The sequence below is a fragment of the Dermacentor silvarum genome, chromosome 2 (assembly GCF_013339745.2).
Source record: "Dermacentor silvarum isolate Dsil-2018 chromosome 2, BIME_Dsil_1.4, whole genome shotgun sequence".
Taxonomy (NCBI): domain Eukaryota; kingdom Metazoa; phylum Arthropoda; class Arachnida; order Ixodida; family Ixodidae; genus Dermacentor; species Dermacentor silvarum.
Genome location: NC_051155.1, coordinates 179,148,876 through 179,173,105, shown reverse-complemented (window position 1 = coordinate 179,173,105; position 24,230 = coordinate 179,148,876). Strand labels below are relative to the sequence as shown.

General features: G+C 48.4%; 1 protein-coding gene across 1 annotated transcript in view; it reads left to right on the top strand.

Annotated features, from left to right (window-relative positions):
* LOC119440588 (chondroitin sulfate proteoglycan 4-like) overlaps positions 1-24,230 on the top strand; it is a 172,433-nt gene that overhangs the window by 133,033 nt on the left and 15,170 nt on the right. The window contains 7 exon segments of the mRNA XM_037705486.2: positions 2,337-2,615; positions 3,124-3,642; positions 5,874-6,319; positions 11,138-11,389; positions 15,668-15,770; positions 17,416-17,616; positions 19,730-19,919. Of these exon segments, the coding sequence (XP_037561414.1) occupies positions 2,337-2,615; positions 3,124-3,642; positions 5,874-6,319; positions 11,138-11,389; positions 15,668-15,770; positions 17,416-17,616; positions 19,730-19,919 (1,990 nt within the window).

Below are 24,230 nucleotides of genomic sequence, written 5' to 3'. Positions count from 1 at the left end.
ACCAAAGAAGAAAAAAAGGATCCGCCTTCAGTCCACCCTCTGAAAGAGGATGTACAGCGGAGCTGTTACCGACGTTAGACAAGCACGACCGACGTTAGACAAGCACCACCACCACAAGCGACGTACGTCATGCGCGCATCCGCACGTGTGCGGAAGTGCAACACACATGCTCATTCCTCTAGGCCCTCCGCCAAGCGCAAGTGCATTACTCAACTAATTCAATTTTTCAAAGTAAATTGCGTCAGAGAATTCGTGTATAGACTTACACACAAGCTGCAGACATGATAGCTTCGCATTGTAATTCGAATATACGAGAATAACGACATCGCCACGTGACAATATCGCCTGATGACGTAATCCGATGACGTCATCACATTAAACGTGACGTCACGCAATGACATCTTCGTGAAGTGATGATGTCACCTGATGACATCATGCGATGCCTCTTGGAGAAGCAGCACACTGTGCGCTTCCCGCTTCCTTGCACTGTCTCCGGGATCGGCACACATTTTTGGGTGAGATCGCGCACGCGGACACGAAAAATCCCGAGCAGCTAGAGGCGACCAGCTTCGCTGTGAAAATATTATGCAGTTTTGTCGGAAGGACAATTCACTAAAAGCGATAGCAATGCTTATCGTTGCGCTGAAGCTCCTCAGGTGGTATTCTAAGCACACATGAGGACGACATATTGACGGGACACACCCCGCGAGGCAACTTTTGCTGTGAAGCAGAAACATTTTAACGTAGGTCGTCCATTCCGACCATTAGGAATGGTCAATTAGTGCCGGCGGTTCGGTACTTGTCATACTTTCTCGAGTCCCTGGCAGCTATAATGCGTCTCACAACGCTGTAGAGATGAGGAGCGTCGCCATTAGCGGTGGAGGCGTTGCACCCGAGTGGTGTACAAGATGAAACAGAAGGAAACCATCAGCGTTTGTAGCTTGAAGTGTAGCGTACGTGTGGTATATGCGTACACTTTACGGTGTGGTACATACCACACCTATAAGTGTGCGCACCCGGGTGTGGTGTGCACACAGTTTCGCAGCAGAACGCCAGTGCTCGTGCGCACAACGTTCAAGCGGCGGAAGGGCCTGAGTTTCAGGGGGTTTCAGAAACGACGGATCCAATTTGTTGGGGCAACGTATATGCTGCGTGGTAATTGCCTTCGGCGTTTAAAGAAAGCCCGCAAAATATGAAGTAAAACCACGTGACTACGCTCATGCGCTATCGTATAGCAGCGCTCTCAACCGTACTTCGAGCGAAAGAACCGTGCGCGCTGGTCAGCTTATCGCTTATGGGGCGACTGCGCTTCCTTTCCGTGTGCCACCTTCGAAAATGCTGACGCGCTGTGAAGCCGGTGCCTAGAGCCGCGGCCGCTCACTTCGCCACGGTCCGCGCGCACGGTTCTTTCGCTCGAAGCACGGTGAGAGCGCTGCAATACGGTAACGCGTGGGCGTAATCACGTGGTTTTATTTCATACCTCTTGGGCTTTCTTTAAACGCCGAAAAAAAAACAGGACGCAGCATGTACGTTGCCACAAAAAATGGATCGGTAGTTTCTGAGTCCCCTCTACAACGTAAACGAAACGCACTTGACCCTAAAGTGAATATGAAAAATTTTGAATAATTTATGTTTGTTAATTAATTAATTAAGCGGAATATAAAAAATACTCTAAGGAACTCCACATGACGGCAAACCATATGTCGTTGGTTTCATTCAGGTGCGGTTAACCACGTTTTTGTTTTGTTTTTTTAATCCTTGGAACCAAAGTTACGTGAAACACCCTGTATACCCGTATAGACTTATGACATACGCATGTCTGCGGATTATGGTCCGCCGACAGCATACATAGGTTGTTTACAGGCAGAGCATACACATACTGCACGGGGACTTAAACAGAGTAGAAAATTACATTTCACACAGAATACGCACTGCCTTGCGCACGCGAGGTCGTTCTATGCCGGCTCTGGACTCGGGAACATCGAACACTGCTTAGTGAAGAGCAGTATGTGCAAATGATGAAGCATTCGTCGCTGGCGCAGAAAGCAACAAGGGTGTTACTACGGTACTTGAAGTCGACAGGTCTCTGCGACCGCCTGTAGATTTGGGGTGCGTTTTTAAGTGTGCGCCCCAATAGTGCTCCCTCTTTTCCCTTCTTTCTCTTTTTTCACTCCTTTATTCCCTTCCCCCAGTGCAGGGTAGCTAACCTCCCTGCCTTTGCTTCGCTATCTCTCTCTCTCTCTCTCTCTCTCTCTATCTATCTCCCTAGAACCACTGGCTGGAGCAATCGGCTGTTCCTTGACATGTTCCTCAGCGTTGTGCATTGGACGTTTCAGGAGGACATTGACCGGCGCCTGGTGAGCTTCGTTCACCGGGGTCGCGAGGCGGAGTCGCACGTGGCGCTCGGGGTGTCGGACAAGGGTGGTGGCGGCGGGTCGCCCGGCTCGGACAGCACGCAGACTGTGGTGTTGCGCGTAGTCACCTTCGAGCTGAGTCTGGCCCTGGTCAACAACACGGGCCTGATGGTGGCCCGCGGAGGGTGGGCGACCATCAGCTCCGCCAACCTGTCCGCCGTGACCAACGCCCCCGACCAGAACCTCGAGATACGCTACGAGGTAGGCCCTGATGTGCGCCACGTACAAACAACAGACGAGCACTTGCTTTTTTTGTGTCCCTTCGTGAAGGCCCACTTTCGGTTTATGCAGCTGCTTTTAAGGGGGAAAAATAATTGGGCCATCGCGTTTCGTGCGATACGATTGCATCGTTCAACAGCGAGAAACTACGGAACTCTCAGGCATGACGAGTTTGCGGTGATGTTCCACATCGCCAACTTTGACAGGTAGGCTAGAAAATCGTCAGATGTGACAGAAATGATCCGCCTCCGCTGGTAGAGCCATCAGCATTTCTTTTCTCCCACTTCAATGTTACTCGAAATTAGGCGGATGTTACAAAACCTAGGGACGGAAGAGAAATTAAATGTAATTCATAGATAAAATATAATAAAGAGAGTCAAACCAACTATCTTCTAAAGAAGTCAAGCGGTCTCAGCTTGATGAACCAACTTCATACAGGTATGCGTGGTTTCCACGTCTCTTCCCTGTGTTCACACTCCCTCTTTTGTAGGTGACAAGGCCGCCTCGTCGCGGTACCCTGGAGCGACTCAAGAGTACCGGCCGATGGTCTCCCGTGGGACACTTCAGCCAGCGACACATCGTGCGCGGCAAGGTCCGGTATGTGGATAAGCTCAAGGAGGACCCTCAACCGACGCCGCCGATTCAGCCGGAGCCGTCCAAAGGCGACAAGGCGGTGAGCGTGCCCGATGACGACTCTGCGGCCTCCGACAGCTTCCAGTTCTTCATCTCGTGTGCCAGCGCTCGGGCGGGACCCTACGAGTTTCGGTTGTCGTTCGAGAGCGTCCAGGCGGTGCACAACGAGCAGCTGACCCTGGAGGGCGTGCTCGAGGGCGTCGTAAGCGCCGCACACCTCACGTACGCCTCGTGGCCCAAGCCGTCGGCCGCCGATGCTGTGGTCTACACGCTCGAGCAGCCGCCTCAGGCTGGTAACCTGCTGCTCACGGCTCTGCCGCATGGTGGCGCGGCTCCAGCGGTGCTTGCGACAGGCAGTCGCTTCACACAGCTGCAGGTGAGGAGACGGGTCAAGCGTAAGCACCAGAATCCAACGGCAATTGATATGATGTTCTGGCAGTCAGACAGATCCCGCCCTGCTGAGCCTTGCTCAGCAAGTATAACATCATCATCCTTGCTGGCTGATGATACCTATGCCAACATCAGGCTAATAAATCAACCACTGGATTGAAGTCTCTCCCATACTGAAGAAGGATATCGCGACAAACAAGGGATGAGAAAGAAACACGACGTGAGTGCAGACGAGCAACTGTAGTTTATTGTCAGAAAGACGAATACATGACAAAGCACAAACGCGTGTAGAAAGCCTAAATATTAGCGGCTAAATAATCGATCTGTGACTTGGGCAGCATCACAGACGGCCTCGTTATACATTCGTGTTTCTGACAATAAACCACAGTTGCTAGTCAGCGTTCGTGTCGTGTTTCTATCTCGCTCCTTGCTTATCGCGATATTGTCCGTCCGTATACGGAATACCAACTCGCTACGCATTCAGTACTTCTAAACCTCTCCCAGATATATTCCCTTAAATATGTCTTTCATAAACCGAACTATATATTATACGCTACCCTCGAGCGTGTCGCCCTTGTCTCTACAATCATTATTTTACCCCCGCAGACCATCGGTTTTCTTTCGTATATGTATTCCACTATGTTCCCGACACGATAAGGTCACCGTTGTGATTTGCGGCAGTGGAAACTGACGCTTTCAAAAGGAGGAGCTGTGCGAAAACGTCGGTGTACTGAGATTTTTAAACCCCTGCTTTTCAACGTTCATCTATGGCTATTCACTACAGCGTTTATTATACCTCGCTGTACAGCGTCTGACGTAAAACAGCACTAATCACCACTCACTCTTGTTATTTACTATAACACTAATTCACTCATATAATCAATTCACTGCCAGTATTTTTTTTTCTATCAGAACATATACAGGGCAAAAACTTGGAGGTTAACAAAGAAGCTCGAGAACAAGTTAAGGACAGCACAAACAGCAATGGAACGAAAAATGTTAGGCCTAACGTTAAGAGGCAGGAAGAGAGCGGTGTGGACCAGAGAACAAACTGGTATAAGCGATATTCTAATTGACATTAAGAGAAAAAAAGTCACAGTTTCGCCCTAAGGGCGAAGCAATGAATGCGATAGCAACACAGCAATGTCATACGAAGTAAGGTGAGCGGCTTTGGTAGCAATATGAATTGTAGTAAACATGAGCTGATTAAGTAAGCAGGTGTGCTGTGGCGTAAGTAGACCGACATGAAGTGAGACTCGATGACCACGAGAAGGCGCGTGTGAAACGGTGGTGTTGATGAGAAGCGCTTCCCGTGGGCAGCGCGTGCGAAGGGACACACCTGTAGCGCTGCACTGCCGATCCGGGCAGCATTGCATGTGTAGCGTGCGTTGGAAAATGTGGCCCGACTATTACTAACTGAATGAACAAGCGTGGTGTGAGCGCGCACAAACAAACATGAATAGATCACACTGAATGACTGCAGACAACGACCTTCAAAACTCTGGCAGCAAGCGGATACGCCGCAGCGGCGAAGGTACGTGCGGTCTATCGCTTCAACGGAAACTGAGCGGCGAATGCACAGCGCATAAAGGTCAGAGCCGTGTGGAGATAAGAGACGGTGCGAGCGAGCGACGAGCGCGGTTGTTGGCAGAGTGGAAGTGCGCCCCCCCCCCCCCCCCCCACCCCCGGCTCCCTCCGGCGCTGGCTTCCCGCTTCCTTGCTTGCGCGTGGGAGATTGAGTGCGTTCGCTCTCCGTGATAGCGCGCGTCCCCGCACGCTTCCGCTCGGGCACACGGCACGCGGCGAAGATTTTATCTATAGGGAACCTCACGGCGATGGCGACGCCGACGGCAGAAATCCGGTTGAAGTGTCCATATAATTGCTATCGCAATAAAATGGAGCTGGGCAGGCCATGTAATGCGTAGGGTGGATAACAGGTGGACAATTAGAGTTACAGAATGGGTACCAAAAGAAGGGAAGCGCAGTCAAGGACGGCAGACAAATAGATGGGGTGATGAAGTTAGGAAATTTGCAGGCGCAAGTTGGAATCAGCTGGCGCAAGACAGGGGTAATTGGAGGTCGCAGGGAGATGCTTTCTTCCTACAGTGGACATAAAAGTAGGGTGATGATGATGATGATGATGATGATGATGATGATGATGATGATGATGATGATGATGATGATGATGATGATGATGATGATGACTTGTATGCACAGATCGACCAGGGACTGCTTCGGTACCAGCTGAAACGGCGTGCCTTGACCCGAGTGTCGGACGTGTTCCGGTTCCGGGTGTCCACGGACGGCGGGGCTCAGGCGCGCGACCAGGAGTTCCGCGTGTGCCACATGCCCAAGGACGCCGTGCTCGTCAGCGAGGAGCTGACCGTCGCCGAAGGGGGTCAGACGGCGCTCGGAGGGCTGCGACCGCTGCTGCAGGGGCGCCGGGCGCGCTTCAACGTCACGCGCCCGCCCAGCCATGGCGAGTTGCGCCTTCTGGACGTGACCAGAGAGCGCGTCGAGCAGCGCGCCGTGCTCAACTTCACCTCAGAGCAGATGGAGGCCGGCCGTCTGGTGTACCGGCACGACGACTCCGAGAACAGCCGCGACGAGTTCGACTTCGTGGCCTATGAGCAGGGAGAACGACTGCTATACGGCACGTTCAGGTAACGAGCGCGCTTATATACTTCACTTTTCTCTCCGTCCGAAGTATTTGTGGCGCCGAAGTGAATGTGTCTGATACTCGTGTTTTGCACGAAAGCGGAAGCGTCTGTCATATAAAGAATGTTGCTTTCTTGACTCGCGTGTGCACGTGCACCAACGCCGGCACTTGCAGGTCGTGTCGATGGACAGTAGCGTCCCCGACAGTGGCATAGCTATTTTAGTTTTCTCGCAGTTCAGACAGTGTGACTAGTTGTGGTTTACAGAGCTGTTAACGATAACCACCATCTGCTGCTGCCAAACAACCTCTCCAGCGACGCCATATTCATAGCTTTACGCATTACAAGGTTACTATAAAATATTTGACTAGATCACATCACAAGAAAGTAGAATTCAGGGGACATCACGCAAACATGTCGGAATCGGACGAACCGACAGCCAGATACTGTGAAGAGGTGTCAGCCTTGGTTTCCAAAGCCATGTGTAGAGTAATGGCCCAAATCAAAAAGTTTCTCTGTTTGTGGGAGCTGTTGGTCATTGGCCTGTCACCTTCGCTTATATATGTACAACAATAATATTGGCTCACACATGCTCTTACAAACAGTTATAGCGGACAAAATTTCTGAATATGGACCCAAATCAATGTCACACGTTAAATATGATGGGACTTCGCGGTGTTAGTTGGCTTGTGGTTGAACGGGGAGGGGGGGGGGGGGGGGGGGTCTTCACAATTAAGTAGTTTTGGTGCGGAAGTGCGGCGCCCGCTGTGTGTTGCCATTCATGATGAACCAACGTCGCCTAACAAAAAGGGTCGCGAAAGTTTTACGCCGGTTTATAAATTATATGCCTTGCGCAGTGTAACCTAGAAATACTTTCGTCTGCCCATTTCGCACTCTGCGTAGAATCGTACGAATCAACCTGAAAACTAAGCAGCTGCCTTCGGAGTGTACCTGCAGACGCCGAAGCACACGCATTGACAGATATCACAGTATCTCATTATTCCTCGCCCTTTCTCCACCTTATTATTATTATTATATGGTATTTAGGAGATGACGCTGTTAATTGGCGCCGGCTACTCCTTTTCACATAGATATATGAAAGAAGAAAAAAAATTACCCTCAACGCTTCTGCTTTCACTTCCCTTAGTAATTGAAGGCGTTTTACAAAGACTGCGTTCGACCTTTCCGGTTTTAGTGATTCGTAGCCTCTTTTGTGCACATGTTGGGGCCTACACAAACTGCATCGCTGAATAAGGAATACCTAATTTGTGGCGTTCCTCAACATGAGAACAGAAGATTTCCACAGGCGCACAGTGTAAAAATAAACATCGTGAAGCTCCCATGATCCCATGCACTGTGGGAATCTGTGCAAGCGAAGCTTTGAAGAGTCGGCCAGACAAAACAGTGCATCACGAGAAGAAAGGCGCAGCGAATTTCGGCGACGAACACTTCCCGTAACCGTCCTCGCAGTCACAAGGGCGGACCTCGCAGAGCCACGGCCGCGATGGAACGCTAGTACACTGGCAGAGCAAGGGTAAGCTTTATTCAGGGGCGATAATTCTGGAGCGACCACTTTCGGAGATGCTGCCTCGATCCTTCGCGAGATATCGCGTGACTCGGTACCAAACACATCGATGTAGATGGCCGAGATTGTTCCTGGCCCTGCGTGAAGATAGTGAGCTTGGCAGTATAGCGCCAGAAAGGCTGTCGATCGTATACGCCGACGCGTCTGGTACCGAGTCACGCGAAATCTCGCGAGGGAGATAGCATCTCCGAAATTTATTGCAGTAGAATACCGCCTCAGCATAAAAACGCGTTGAAAAGACAATAGGTGCAAACGCGCCACAGGGCCACCTCGGTTGACAGCGTCCAAACCTTCGGACGCCATAAACAAAAAGCTTCACTAAATTTGACCTCCCAACAGCCGCCAGATTCGTTCTGAACGTGTAAAATTGCGGTTCAGCATATCTGGCTCGAAATGAATAACGGCGCGGCTGCATGGGGCTTCTTTGTCAGGCATGAAGTTTCTATATCTTCATTGGCAGTTAGAAGATATCGTGACTTCACTTTTATAAGTAAATTGTTGATACGCGACGCCACTGATGCGTCAAGTGTCTCAAATCGCAGGCTTGCACGATTGAAGTAGGCAAGGGTGTTTGTTATCCGGTCTTTCTAGGCCCGGGTCCGTGGCCGATATGGGTAGAGTATTGGCGGTGATAAAACTGGGTTCGAAACCAATCATTGGACACGTAATTTTCTTTCTCTTTTCTTTCATTGAGCGACAAATATTCGGCGAGAAAGTCGGCGACGATGGTCATCACGACGGACACGCCAAATCGCGTGGTAGTGCAGAGCAACCTTTGCTTTAACGTAGGATAAAAGGTTGGCGCTATAGAGTTCTGGTCTAGTGTTTTCGCATTAGTGTCACCGCATATCGGCGACTCCGGAAAAATAAGTGCTGGCGGCGTCATCTTGTGAGAATGTGTTCAACAAACGCCCACGTAACGCTTATATCAAGCAGTGACTATGCTATATACTTATGCACTAATATATGGAGCCGCCAGCCGTGGCAAACGAGGCCTCTCGGGATAGCTTGCGACTTTTTAACAATTATTTTCATTGCCGCTCAGAAGTATGCTATCATTCTTACAGTATTATAAAGGTATATTTAGCATGTTGTCCACCACAAGGTTTTCCAACCTACCTTAATTTTTTTGTTGTTGTTGCTTTACGTTCATTTGTTGATGGCGTATAGGATTTTTTTCTTGCCTCCAAAACGGATAACCTTGATAAAACTAGAAATCTTGCGTCGTGAAGCTCGCAGAATCGTTTATGGAGACACACGGGCTGCTAAACAAACCGGTTGAATAATCTGCTTAAGTGTGAACCGTAAACGACAAACGGGGAACAAGCTTTAAAGGAAGGTGCACTTTTGTTGAACATTATATCTTCTGATGGTGAAAGGCAACGTCTTAATAGTTCTGAATGTGTAATTCACCATTGGTTATTTTCTTGCACAGGAAACGAAACTTTATAACGTATGCTATCTGGAAGTGCTGAAGTTTCTTTGCGAAGCTGCAGTGAAAAAAGAAACACATGCTTTCAGAGGACAGCGTTGACGCAGCCTCATCAAAACATTCCCGCACAGACATCGTTCCTGGTAACATTTTCTGGTCTAGAAATTATTGTCACTTCTGCACTTGCTGGAATTATCTCCATTATACTTCACTGAGTCCTCTTAATTGAAATCTCCCAGAGTTTAGTATTTGAATCCGTTGATGCCACTTGAGCGAACTCGCCGGCGCATCTGCTAATTATTCCGAATATAGCTCTCCAGAAATCGTTACTTCCATAGCAGTCTCGCTGGACGATGTCTAGAAGTAACTACATCAAAAGCATCAAAACTTCCTATTTTCTGGGCAACACCAAACACATTATAAATGCGAAGGTTGTGAATCTTGAGGACATGCCTAGTATTCTCCATGATGGTACATTTTTTTCGGCAAGATTGAAAAGTCGTGTGACAAAAAAAAAGCCTTTTTTAAAGCATTGCGGTCCACCACATATTCACATGTACGGTTTCGCCACCAGCATTTCTGTTCCTATCAACGTTTCCGATGTCAGGGAACTACTTACAAGACATGTTAAAACTCTCTAATACGTACTGCTAGCTGAATATTGCGGGCACTACAGCATCTGTACCAGGGATGGCAAGTGGACAGAGAACACAAAGGGCAAACTTGATTGGTGAGAAGTCACGTGTCCGCTTTGATTATTTGGTTGTGTAGCAAATAACTGACGTTCAGCAAATTCTTAAGCATGGATGTCGTCACACTCGTGGTATATAAAATTAACCTTTAGCTTGGGGCGAACTCCGATGCCGCAGGTTCAACTACATCTAAAACAGAAGTGCTTTCATGAAAATCTTGCTGGAGCAATTTGAATGACATTTGTTGCATTTGAGAGAAAAAGTTATGTTCTAGCGACATTGGGGGACAGAATTTTGGTATAGGGCTTGCAATGTTTTGCGAAAATTCCCGAAAATAGGTAAGTTTCAGGAAAATTGAAGCACAGAACTTACGAACTCGTAACTCGGCAAAAAAAAAAAAAAAAAACATGTAGTCTCAGTTATGTCAACTGCATCTGTTAGAGCGAACTGAAGTGGACCAATTTGATTTATAAGTTTACAGCTTACGTGAAATTGTTGCAGTGTTTATGAGGGTTTTGCAAGACTCCTGCTCGCAAATCAGTGGTATATTTCTGAGCGGTGTATAATATATAAATTTTGTCCGCTTGAGGTGTATTATTAGGGACAGTTTAAGAAAATGATATCGTTTTTCATTGCAAAGTTAGAGTTGTAAACTTGATGCTTTAGTATTTTCTTTAGTTTTGCAATTTTTAAGAATTTTGCCTAAAAAAGTGACAGCCTAAATTAGGAAATCGGCTTTCTACAGTGCCTTTCTTTTTCATGCAACTAACTTCATTGGAATCGGTGCAATGGTTTTTGAGAAAAACCATTTCCTCAATTTTCTTTAGCAATTTAGGTGATAACACCTGCAGAACTTAAGCTTCTTCCTAAGAAATAAAAAAAGGAAAATTCAGAGAACAGGTCAGTGTTCTTTCCTGTTCTTCCTCGGCTTCCGTCCTCGAAAACTTATGCACTGCCAACCAATAGCATATCGTACCAGCAATCCCGTCAGTCTGCTCTTAGCACATTTAATTATTTAGCATGGCTTCCTATTTGTCCAACCTCCCTCGTAGCTAGTGCGACACATGGTATTTACTACTGCTTCCATAATATGTTGTGTGTGTATGCATATGCAGGATCTCGGTGACGATGCGCAATGACAACCCGCCGGTGCGCGTGGTCGACCGGGTGTTCCAGGTGGTGGCCGACTCTGAGCGGCCACTCACCTCGCAGGACCTGCGCTACGAGGATGCCGACTCGCCTCCGTCACAGATTCAGTACACGCGCCGGGACATCCCAAACGGAGCCCTGTTTCACGCCGACAACATGGCGAGCCAGGTGTACCGCTTCACGCAGGCCGACCTGGACAGCGGAAAGATAATTTTCCGGTGAGCCCACGACGAGAATCCCACGCCACGGATTGGCGGCTGTTGATCTCAGTGAGGTCAATGGTGCTAATGTGTCATTTTCCAATGTGTGGACTGCTGTACGCGACGACCGTGTTCTTACATAGAGCAGAAAACAAGCAACGCCCTGGTATGAGGTTGTGACGCACGTTATAGTACGGCTAGTGGATGAAACCAGTAGATCTTGTGTGAACTAGAGGTGCTCGGCTTTGTTTACTTCTTCGGAGGCTTTTTATTATTATTATTTCAGCTTATGTGCGTTTTACCCCGTGAAAAAATATATTGAGACAATTTTAACATTTAAGAAGCGGAGAATAAATAACTAGGCAGCAGAACGGAATTCTACACCGTGGTTGCTTCCACGATCCGGTTGACATGACTGAGGATTAAAAGAGTTATCAAACGCTGGATGTAAACCTCAGTGATTAAACCCTAACCTTTACCTAACACGTCTTTGACGTGCTCGAAGACAGCCAACGGCGGAACCGCAAAATTATATGTTTGAGAGAGAGAGAGAGAGAGAGAGAGAGAATTAACTTTATTAAAGGTCCTGAAGGGGCCTGGGCACCCCTTACGGGGGCCGGCCCGGTGGCTCCGCCCATGTGGGGACTGGGAGTCGGAGCTCGCCGGCCACCTGTTGGGCCTTCTGGACGGCCTGGTGTTGAAGGGCCCTGTCAGGGCTCCTGAGGTGGTTGATCCAGTCGTCCTCGGTGGTAGGAGACCCAAAGCAAGCGTTTAGCGCGGGACACTGCCACAGCATGTGATTTAAGTCGCACTTTGGATTTTGGCATTTAGGACATTCTGGGATTATATCTGGGAGGTATTTGCTGCATATATAGGGGTTGGGGTAACTGTGCGTTTGCAGCAATCTAAGCGTTAATTGTTGCGCTTGATAACGATCACCAGTCAACGAAACGAAGAGGTAATTTTAGACAGCTTTGGCAAACCTGAATACGCACACAATAAAAGAAACGTACGCAGACGTAAACACGCCTCTTAAACAATATTACAGATTCCAGTTAAAATCAAGGCGCTTTCATTGCAGAACTTCATTACCGCCTAAAACTCCCGCCTGAAAAGCGCTGTAAATAACTAAACACGACAGGTGTCAAAATGGCAGTGACTACTCACGTGAGCAAAGATGTGGAAGGCATTCTGGCGCTCCGCAGTTCATGAGCGAACACGCGTCAGGAACTTAACGGCTGGTCCTGACAAAAAAAATGTCACAGTTTCAGCCCTAAGGGCGAAGCAATGAATGCGATAGCAACACAGCAATGTCATACGAAGTAAGGTGAGCGGCTTTGGTAGCAATATGAATTGTAGTAAACATGAGCTGATTAAGTAAGCAGGTGTGCTGCGGCGTAAGTAGACCGACATGAAGAGAGACTCGATGACCACGAGAAGGCGCGTGTGAAACGGTGGTGTTGATGAGAAAGGCTTCCCGTGGGCAGCGCGTGTGAAGGGACACACCTGGAGCGCTGCACTGCCGATCCGGGCAGCATTGCATGTGTAGCGTGCGTTGGAAAATGTGGCCCGACTATTACTAACTTAATGAACAAGCGTGGTGTGAGCGCGCACAAACAAACATGAATAGATCACACTGAATGACTGCAGACAACGACTGTCAAAACGCTGGCAGCAAGCACATACGCCGCAGCGGGCGAAGGTACGCGCGGTCTATCGCTTCAACGGAAACTGAGAGGCGAATGCACAGCGCATAAAGGTCAGAGCCGTGTGGAGATAAGAGACGGTGCGGGCGAGCGACGAGCGACGAGCGCGGTTGTTGGCAGAGTAGAAGTGCGCCCCCCCCCCCCCCCCCGCTCCCTCCAGCGCTGGCTTCCCGCTTCCTTGCTTGCGCGTGGGAGATTGAGTGCGTTCGCTCTCCGTGATAGCGCGCGTCCCCGCACGCTTCCGCTCGGGCATACGGCGCGCGGCGAAGATTTTATCTATACGGAACCTCACGGCGACGGCAGAAATCCGGTTGAAGTGTCCATATAATTGCTATCGCAATAAAATAACGGTGAATGTAACGGCGGGCTCAAAAGTTACGCAATCTGGAGGGAAGCGGCGCGGGGGGCTCAGTCCGCTCGGCTGCTCAGACTGCGTCGGCGCAAGCGATGACGCCAATGAGGCGTCACGCCACTCCTCGCTTTTCAGGTAGCCGCTATGATACGTCGCGGCGCTGCATCCTCTTGCGACACACGCTGCTGCAATGCAGAAAAATACTCAGTGTGGCTTCTTACTCGGTACCTAAGCACAGAAATGCTAGCTAATTTAACTAAGAAAATACAAAATGCGGCTGCTACCATAGTGCTAGCGCCACCTTATAAAGATAATTTGAAATAACAAAAGTCGAACTTTTTAATGTCTCATTCTTGGCACTTTGCGGTAGGGTAGGTAGGTTCCTCACTGGCTTTAATAATACAAAAAAGTGATGTGCAACCTGTAATGGAATCGAACCTCTGCCGCGGAGCACAGCAGCCGGTGCTCTAGCAACTAGACTACGGTGTATTTTTCTTACTTTCGGTCAAAGTGAAACACGTTAACCAAACAGACAAAAGGAAAACTGCGACAAACAATATCAAAACAATTTACAGTTTGAACCGTAAGTCCAGCTTGACTGACATTTTCGTTGACCCTCGACAGCCACTCTGGAACACAGCAATCATGCGTTCTAAATTTTCCTTCAAAGAAAAATGGCAATATTCGCCAGGAGGGACAGATCGCGTTGAAGTGTATCGAGGAGTGTTCAACAATGTCCTCGCGTCGATGACCAAATCAACGTCGAAAGTGGTGCTTAGTTTCCGGAGAAGTTCAGAAACTGCGACATGCGGTGACTTGTAACCCATGATGCAAGCCATGCTTGAAATTCCACACATTTACGTGGACATAGACTTGCCGGATTTTCTGCAGATGATGATGCATCGTCCGAAGAACCTCCATTTTCGATGCCCGCGCTCATAGGAGAGTCGTTTTGTGGAACAAAATATTAACCAGCAATGTCTTGCGTATGTGTGTCTACATCTCCTTTCAAGGCAAGTTCACTTTCGTGAAAACTATCTTTGGATTGAGCATGCTCATGTGGCGAGGATACTTCACTAGAAGCATGGTTACTACTTTCATTAACGTGCCATCAGACTTATTGGACGGTAGTTGTGGCAACAGGATTGAAAAATATCAGTTTGTCATTAACTCTACGCCTCTTATGACGGTCTGAAAGGTCAGCGTAGCTTTTCTTTATTGCGGACTTCGTTATGAGCATAAAGAGCAAGCGGCTGCCCCTTCAGTGCTCACTCACCACAATGCAAACACCCGCGCCTGGGTTGATTGCACTCTCTTCTAACCGGGCGAAGTAAAAACAAAAACCAACGTTAATTTTTCCCGCCAAAAAGCAGAACAAAGAAAACAGCAACAAAAAATCATTAATTGTAGGCTGCTAGAACCGGCGATTTTAAACGTCTTCCAAAATCCGCCTTATAGCAAAATTTTCCATCACGATTGAATCCTTCTCGATGTTGACTTCTTCAATCTAGATTTTTGACGGTCAAAGCGAAATATCCGTGAATAAGAATGATTATATCTCTTTTGTGCTAGCTGGGTGAGCGTACGAGTGCAGCCGAGAGTCAGTGGAGTGGAGGGGACTGTATAGAGAACGATGCTTGTTTACAACCAAAGCCTTGTTTGGCTTAGAAGCCTTCAAGTAAGAAGGATATTGGCATTCAGCAAGCTAGTGCATTCGTCGTCTTGCGAAGACCGTCAATCTGCGCTTTTCGTGCCAAAAATAAATGTGTCTCCCCCTCAACAAAGGCTCATTAAAACTAATCCTCGTGTTCAACCTTTCTTCTATCTTTGTTATTGCTATACTGGCACCCGTTGAAAGCACAAAACCAGAACAAACGTCGCTTGCATCAACCTGCCAGGTAGATAATCCCCACCTTCGCGTGGCAGGTTGATGCACGCTATTTGAGATTTCTATGGGTGTGCGTGCTTTGGATGTGCCGCTGCTATATCGGCTTTATTTGATTCTTTTCCCAAAGTCCTCACGTATCGTATAGTGCCCTCAGGAATAAAATCAAAATGGCTGTAAGTCAGCCTAACGTACGCGCTTCATATTATGTCCTGTATTTTTGTGCTGCAGAAGTTCTGTGTCCAAAAAAAAAAAACAAATTGTCGTACCGACCTCAACAAGTCGCAACTCTCTTGGACAGAGCAATAAGTAATGCGCCCGCATGGTGCTGACATCTTTTTCTCTTTGTGCAGGCACAGTGGCGCACCGTCAGCCCGGGCCGTACTTTGGGTGACAGACGGACAGTACTACGCATCCGGGGTGCTCGAGATACGCGCCTCCAAGCCGTTTGTTAGGGTAAGCCGTAATACTTATCTGTAACGTCAATTTTGGAAGTGTTGTGAGTGGTGGAGCCCACCGCGTGGGCTCTGTGGCTATGGCTATTGCGTTCTGCTGCTGAACACGATGTCGTAGGTTCGATTTCTGGCTGCGGCTGCTGCGTTCCAATAGAGGCGGAATCCAAAATTATCGTGTGCTTAGATTTAGGTGGGTGTTAAAGAACACCATGAAGTCAAAATTAATCCGGAGCCACCCACTACGACATCCTTCATATAGCCCGTGGGTTGCTTTCGAACGTTAAACCCTATGATTCGAATTTTGATTTTGTTGTGAATGATCTACCTTTCCATACACGCCAAAAGGGTGACAGGAATATGGAGACTTGGAAATATTACCAGTCAGCGGGCAAAGGTTGCCATAGCACCATAACTAGCAGCGTAACGAAGACACGGCAACTTGTCTTCGTCAACATAACAGCTGTTGTCCTGACTAAGCCCTTTAGGTGAAACGTTGGCTCAGGACTGTGGCTTCCTTGTAGGATTGCGCGTAGGACCCAGACGAAGACAAATCTTGTGGAAAAGCTGGCTCCAAACTGACGCTTTCATTGTTCGCACAGTGTTAATGTACCCTTCCAAAGTCACAGGATAGTCGCGAAGGGCATGGATCCATTCTCAAATTTTGTACCCTGGAGTGATTCGTAACGGCAGACACCATCCAAACGTGACGGCGAACATACTGGTTAAGGTGGCCGCCCAATGAAAAACACATCTCTGAAGAAAAAAGCTTTGTGAAAATCACGCCAGATCTTCTCATCTTCAACGACACGTTTCCTTGCAACTAATTTCGTTTTCGTTGAGGCTGAACATTATGCCTGCGGTAAAAGACATGGACTAGCAGAGAAGGATCTACAGAACACATGTGTGACTTATCAACTAGTGGTTTATTTTGCACATATCAAAACAAATAGTGGGAAGGAGAGTGTGACCATGCAAGTATAATACCCCTCCCAGTTGTGGCAATTGACATCACGACAAGAAGGCGGCTGGCATCCGACGGTGCGCGGTGGCCTCTGCCCCACTGCGCTATTGAGCCAAGTAGAGAGGAGCAGCAGGAGCCAAGTCACAGTCCTTAATTGAACGGGGTCAATTGAGGTGATGGAAATTTTAGGTCATGAGTCATGACAAATATAGATCACGGTACATCTGTAGGCGGAACAGAAAGCGAAATGCGCTCTGTCGCGCGTCGTGGGTCGATCTGCACAAGTGTGTGGGCTGTAGTTGCGTTGTGTTCAGCACGTGGTACTGCACGAATGTCGATGCAAGGAAGAAAGATGGGGTATTAGGGTTGGCCTAGCTAGCTCTCCTGTTGTGTGTGTTGGGACTTTCTAACAAGCGAAACCTTTCATTACACTGAAGACGTACTCTGACGAGGGCTCTTGCAAGCCTCGCTAGTTACGGCACAATCATGTGCCTTTAATCTAGCTGTCATGGTTATATATGTACCGAGAAAAAGAAGAAACACAAGCACGGCATCAGCGCTCATCGACTACAAACTTTCTTGTATCACTTGCGCCTGTCACACATGGGTAGCAAGATACAGGGAAGTTCGTTTCAAGTATGCTTGTTTGTTGAGCCTTCGCTTCGGAAACCTCGCGTCTGTGCAGGTGGCAGTCAACACGGGACTAGTAGTGCGGCGTGGCGATGCGGCGCCCCTGAGTTCGGCCAACCTGTCAGCAGAGACGAACCTGCGAGCAGGAGCGGGAGCCATCACCTACAAGGTCACCTCGCACCCTCGTCGCGGCCTACTCATGGTTGGAGGCGCCGAGGCCCGGCAGTTTGGCCAGACTGACCTCGATGCTCAGGCCGTATGTTGCACTCCACACAGTCGCAGTGTATAGTCGCGGGGATTGCACTAGTGCGGTGCCTTTGTCGGCGAATGCCAATTGCCTTATTTTGTAGACTTCGACTCTTTTACCGAGCTGGCAGGCATATGCCGCACAATAAATGATTTGCCCTTGCTGAATTTGTTCGACCGAATAAGTCTATTACGATGGGAGAGGAAAAAAAAGTAATGACATGCGACAGTCGTGGAATGCTGCTTCAGGTCATATTTGGAGGGATGAAAGAAAGGGGGAAGAAAAAGAAACAAAACAAAAAAGCACATTTATCATTATTTATCGAGTTTCATTAAGGGTGGTATCCCGCAGGAAAGCTATAAGTGCCTTAGTGGTGAGCAGTTCAGAGAACGGAGGTGTGTTTGATGCCTGGTGGCGTTACACACGTTGTATATGTAGACCCGTCTCTCACTTCAGTCTTCTTGTCGTAGGAAGAGGAGTCGTTGCCAGAGCCCAGTGGTGGAACTGCTCACGTCGTTGGCAGTTGTCCTATATATCGTTTTCTCTAACATTAGTATTTCATCAGAAATCTTATCCCCAGAAGGTATGCCTTAGGGTACGGCCACGCTAGCGGCAAAAACACGCGTCAAAAGCGGCAGGAATCGGGGGTTTTGCGGCGTGACGGGCGAAATGGGTTCGAGACCCATTTCTGCGGCAAATGCCGCTGCCGCGAGATGAAGAACCAATCAAGAGCGACGAGGGTGACGTCACGGAGCCATCACATATATAGGGGCTTTAATCACAACCGGATCGCCGCCGGTCCGCGCCGGGATTTCAATCGACGATCGTCGTCTCTCGCATGAAACAACGAGCGCTCGCGGTGTTGCTCGCGTGTTCGGAGAGCGCGGGAGATCTTATCGCGCTGCCGCGCGGCGAGACGCGCTTGCCACGGTGGCCTCGCGGCAAGGCTCTGACGCGCGGCAACTTGCCTCCCGCGGCATGACGCGCGCGGTTTTTACCGCTAGCGTGGCCGTACCCTAATGGCACGAACACACTAGCGGCAAAACGCGCGCGGCGCGCCGCCGGCGGCAAAACGCAGCGGCGGCAGGGCGGCCACACCAACCGGCGGCGCGCCGCTACGGACCGTAGCGCCGCTGCGGCAATCACGTGACAGACTAGACTCTCTCCCCCCTTCTCGAACTATCCGTCAGCTCGGTCCGGGAGCTGATGCGTGCAGATGATAGTGCGAAACGAGTTTCCTGCTAACAGCGGACGCGAGTACGAAATGAGCGGTCGGGTGGGTCCGCATGTCACCAGTTTCCCGCGCGCACGTCACGGAAGCGGGCTGCTCTCATTGGTCTCCTTCATCGGCGGCACGCGGCAAACTGAAAAAAATCGGTCCAGGAGCGTCCCTGCCGCGGCAAGAAAAACCTGTTTCGCGGCTGCTTTCGCGGCGCGCGTCTTGCCGCCGGCGTGTACGTGACCGGTTTTGCCGCTAGTGTGTACGTGACATTACGCTACGCCACAGTTCAATTCCGAAAACTTCTATGCTATCCTGCACGACGTTCACAGCTACACCTTACATCTGTAAATACCACTGACCAGCTCTGCAGATTTTCTTAAATTGATCATAAATACTTTGCAAAAACGCGAAGTCTCTGTATAAATATAGTGTGTTTTGCCTCAAGTGGTAGTTAACGCTAAAACGTCCAAATTAGAACATGTGCTGATTTTTTCACTTTCCACTTCTTGGAAAGAGCCCCCTAACAAGCCGTGTATTTATTTTCAAACAAGATCGACGGCAAGGCAGTTCTCCTTTACAAGCATTGCGGTACACGATGAACTTGATCCAGTTGCCTTAAATTGTAAGAGGTACAATACTCACTCCATCATTTCCAGAACGCTGACGTCTTGCCATCGAGCACCGGTGCACTTAGCTAGTTTCATATTTGCGATGAACGAACGCTGTCAGAGATGCATTTTTCTTTCGCAGTTGAACTTCCTTTCTGATCCTCGCTAAGCCACAACCATGCGTGCTCCAACTGCTTCTTCGTACTTTTCTTTCCTTTCGTGACCTCATTCATTCGAGAAACAGACAACTCTGAATGAAATAAGCACTTCAAGAATGGGTTCTCACACGCAGGTAGAGTACGAGAGCGTGGACGGCGGTCAGGACTCGGCGCCAGCTGCAGCTTATCAGGACTCGTTCGGGTTCGTGGCCTTCCTCGGAGACACCACGTCGGCGCCGGCCAACTTTCGGCTCACAGTGTACCCGGACAGCTTCTGGGAGCCCCTGGAGGTGTTGCGCAATGCAACGTTGTTCGTCGACCATGGTGAGCAGCGGTCCTTGGCCCCGGCAGGACGTTTTCATTAACATGCGATACGTGACCCGTAGCACCTCATGGGGCATAATCGGAGAACAGTAGTTAGCGCAAAATTAAACATGCTAAACGAGTGGGGAAACAATGGTTGAACTGCGGCTCTTAGAAAGGCGCAGTGCCTTGTTGATCCTGGCCGAGTGGATTTCAGGTGGTGTGCATTCTTTGGACAGTGATGATAGGGTTCGTAGTTCGGGACGTTTGTGAAGTTAGTGGGATATTCCTGGAAAGGGCGGTGGACGAGTTGGTACATTTCTGGAAACTAGTAACAGCTCGAAAAGGACAAATGATGGCGAAAGACACAGCTCCCATTTTGTGTCTTGCACCGTATTTTGACACTTTTGCACTGTAATACCCCTGTCACACGGCACATGTAATGTCATTTGCAGTAAATGACATTCATACCGAATGTCATTGCCGTCTTGGGTTCCCAGTCTGCACAGGTAAACAAAATGGCCTTCGCAATTGATGGCAATGTTTATCGGCAGGCTGCTATGATAACGAAACCCTACAAATCGTGCTTCTTGTTTACATCTTTCCACTATATTGTTAACAATACAATGGTAAACATTGGATCGTTATTTGAAAATATATTACATTTCGTTTTAACTTATCTATTTTGTAATTTTTTGCCAAGCCCCTGTCGTCGAGAGTACACAAGTCACGCGTGAATGAGTTCGGGAAACTCATTCAATGAGCGAATTCCATTAGCAGTGAATGTCATTCACCATGCCCGTGTAGAAGCAACAAAAATGGCATTAATACTTAATCTCATTCGCTGCAAATGCCATTAGACATACCATGTGACAGGGGTATTAATGGCTTACAAAAAAAGGAGGGGGGGGGGGGTTGACTTCTGTGCTGGGAATCTACAACGGATCCATTCCACAATTAATGCAAAAGTTACAGGGTTTGTGATATTCCAGGAATGCCTCTCACAGGCAACCGTAACCGCAACAATATGTAATGACCTACGTGAAGAAAAAATACAGTGCTTTCTTTTTCATGTAGTCAGGAACTAACTATCCCATCGGTCACTCCTTGATAAACTTTGCATAGATGCACGCAGAGAACAACTCACATGCCTTTGAAAATGCGGTAGTCTTGTCCTTGTGTTTTTTTTTTCTTACAGTATCATGCTTATGTCACAGACCCCGTGATCGAGGCGCAGACGCTGGACTAAATTCCAAAGCCGACTTATCAGCTTCCGAAAATAATCCCACGAAAGCAAGGACAATTAAGAGTGGGCCCTCTGGTGCGCCAGCGAACGCCGGTTGCTGTCCAAAGACCGAGTCAGTGCCCAGAGTTGTCAAAACACAACAAAACATATACTTCACACAAGGCAGTTACACACACACTTGCACACTTAGGCTAGACACAACACAATACAAATCAGATGGGTATTAACAAACGCAATAAAATAATTAACGACAAGCACTAAGAGTTCGACACGTACAGTACAAAATAAATAGGAACACTAAGTGTCCAATCGTATTCACCGTGTTGGTCTTGAAGTCAGACGATCTCGGCGTAACTCAGAGCAAATCTCGAAGAAGAAACTTCTTCCGGAAATGCAGACGCTCGATGAACTCGTCGACTAGCTTGCCGGGGAATCCCCTTCTTCCGCAGACGCTCGGTCTTCACGTTACATCACTTCACCGGTGCGGACTCAACTCTCTGAACTCCATGAATTTCCGAATTCCCGGATTCCACTAAACGATTCTCGCACGGCGGTTATATAGCTTCCACAGGCATTCTCGAACTTTCCTATCGGAGTTGTGATCTCGTAGCATAGCCAAAGCTTGGGAAGCTTCGCGTCTTTTCTCGTACCTTCGACCGCCGTCTGAGTGTTGTCGAGGGGGGGGGGGGGGGGGGGGGGGGGGTTGATGACTCATGCTGTTGGCGCGCGCGTACACGCTGTAGTTATCTCTCTCTCCACTCGCTGGGTGAGAAGGTGTCTCGGCGCGCGCGTGTCCTCTCTCTCTCTCTCCGGTTAACGTCGCTTCGTCGAGTCTCTTCCAGACGTTTCGGCGCCGTTGTTAGCGTTGTTGCTTGAGGCGTATGCGCTCTCCCCCTCTGTTGAAGTTGCCGCGAGGCCGGCGTGTTCTTTCGCTGGCTTGCGCGACACTCGGCGCGCGCTTGGATTACGCGCTCTTTTGTGACAGCTTAATTCAAGAGAACGTGTTGAAGGAACCCGGAGGTACAAGTTTAGTGAGAAGTACCCCCTTCTCTGTTTATTATTCTTTTCTTGCGCATGTTCACTTTTTTATAAGGAACTTGTCCTGCAAGCAGTACATATCTGCAAAAACGTTAGGTCTTTCCTGGTCAAATTATTTAGGTTTTAGTTTTTGAAAGAAACTTGAGTCAGGGCAGCATCTCTGTAACCGTTCCCCGTCACTTCTTTCGATTGCTGCAATGATTACTGTCCCTTCAGCAAAAACTAGGTAATCTGCTACGTGGTTTGATATTTGGACATTTTCGTAAGAAACCCTGACAGTTCCCTTACCCTTGTTGACCTCCCTTGTTAAGGACAGACGCTGCGAGCGGTTTTCGTTTACTTGCTCAAACCAAGACTCAAACTTCATGGAACACACCGATTGTATGGAACTGTCGCCTCCTCCGGCTTGATCCTACATTGAAGCTGCAGATTCATTCGGACTTCTCCCGCCGTGATGCAACTTTACTGTACTGCCTCTGGTTAGAAGTGGCTTTTAGTAAAGCCTACTCATTCCTCATGAGAATGTCCGACACACCTATCTGTTAAGCGTGCAACTGTGAAGAGACGACCGAACACGTGTTTTGTTTTTGTGATTTTTATGACAACGAACACCATGTTCTCCGGAGTATGTTAAGCCGTTTATACAGCAGACCTTTTCCAGAGACAAAGATTCTTGGGGGTGCATGCGTCGCAGGCTTACAAAGTGACGCAGGCATTCCGACGGTTCATGAAATCGACTTGCCTCAATGACCGATTGTATGCGTGAAGCGATGGACAATTGCACGTGTTCGCACTGAGAGTACCTTCTTCCCTCCCTCTCTCTTTTTCTTTTGATCCATTAAAGCCTTTCCCCGAGTAGGGTAGCAAACTCTGGTATACCTCCCTACCTTTTCTTATTTCTTTTCCTCCTCCTTAGAAACTGGCCTACACAAACAACGGCGCGAGCCGCCCTGAAGGCACTGCTGCGTTACTTGAAAGACACCGGACTCAGTGTCAAATTGTGACTCTGCATTGTGTTACGTAGGACGGAACGTTCACACTATGCAACACGAGAACGCCTTCGCGGACTTCATGACAGTGCCCACAGAAACAGTTCTGCTTTGTGTGCGTGTGTGATTTTCTTTTCTTTCCTTCCTTTTTTGTTTATTCTTTCTTTTCACTTATTTTTCTCTCTCACTTCTTTCGCATCCCTTTACCCCTTCCCCGGTACAGGGTAGCCAACCGGAGATAACCTCTGGTTAACCTCCCTGTCTTTCCTTTACCTTTTCTCTCTCTCTCTCTCTTTTCCTCCTCCTCCTTCGTTGCACCATTATCAGATAGAATAGCGACCGGTACGCTATGTCATTGTTCCGAACTCGGTAAACACAACGAAAGATCTATACATGTAAAAATTCTGAAGTGCCAGTGCCTGCCTCGCAACTTTACTTGCTTGAGCACTAAGATACAAGGTAAACAACAGATACACGATGAGGGCTACATAAAAACGTAAATAAAAAGGCGTGTATACCCATGAGACAGATACTGAAGAAACAGCCCAAGGAAACAAATATCAAGACAGATACCTAAAGAGCTGTTTTCTGATCTGCACTTCAACACGCATAAAGGCAGTATAATACATCTATAAGCTAGTTTATTGCCTTACTCAGAAAACTTGCTCTTGAGCTAGTTGTTTGATACTTTGTGAAGTCATTGTAGTGCGAATAAAACAAATACAAAAAAGCAGGCAGATCCCACGCCCTGTGGGAATCGATGTTATGCGAAGCAGTGTGCAGGGAGCCTACCAAGTCAACGAAACAACCATGAGAGCACCAAGCATGGCGGCTCTTTCATGACCTACATGACATGCATATCATGACATTCAAGTCATGAGTCCTAAGGAGCCCCTTTACCGAAACCTAAGAGACCTTAAAGTGAAAGTTTTAGTCATGCTCATGACTATAACTTCTGCCACCATCCTTTAGTGTTTCCTCGTCCTCGTCTCGTCATTAATTTACGCCATTAAAATTACTACGCCGTGTACTCTCGGCGCAAGAAATGCATTCGCATTT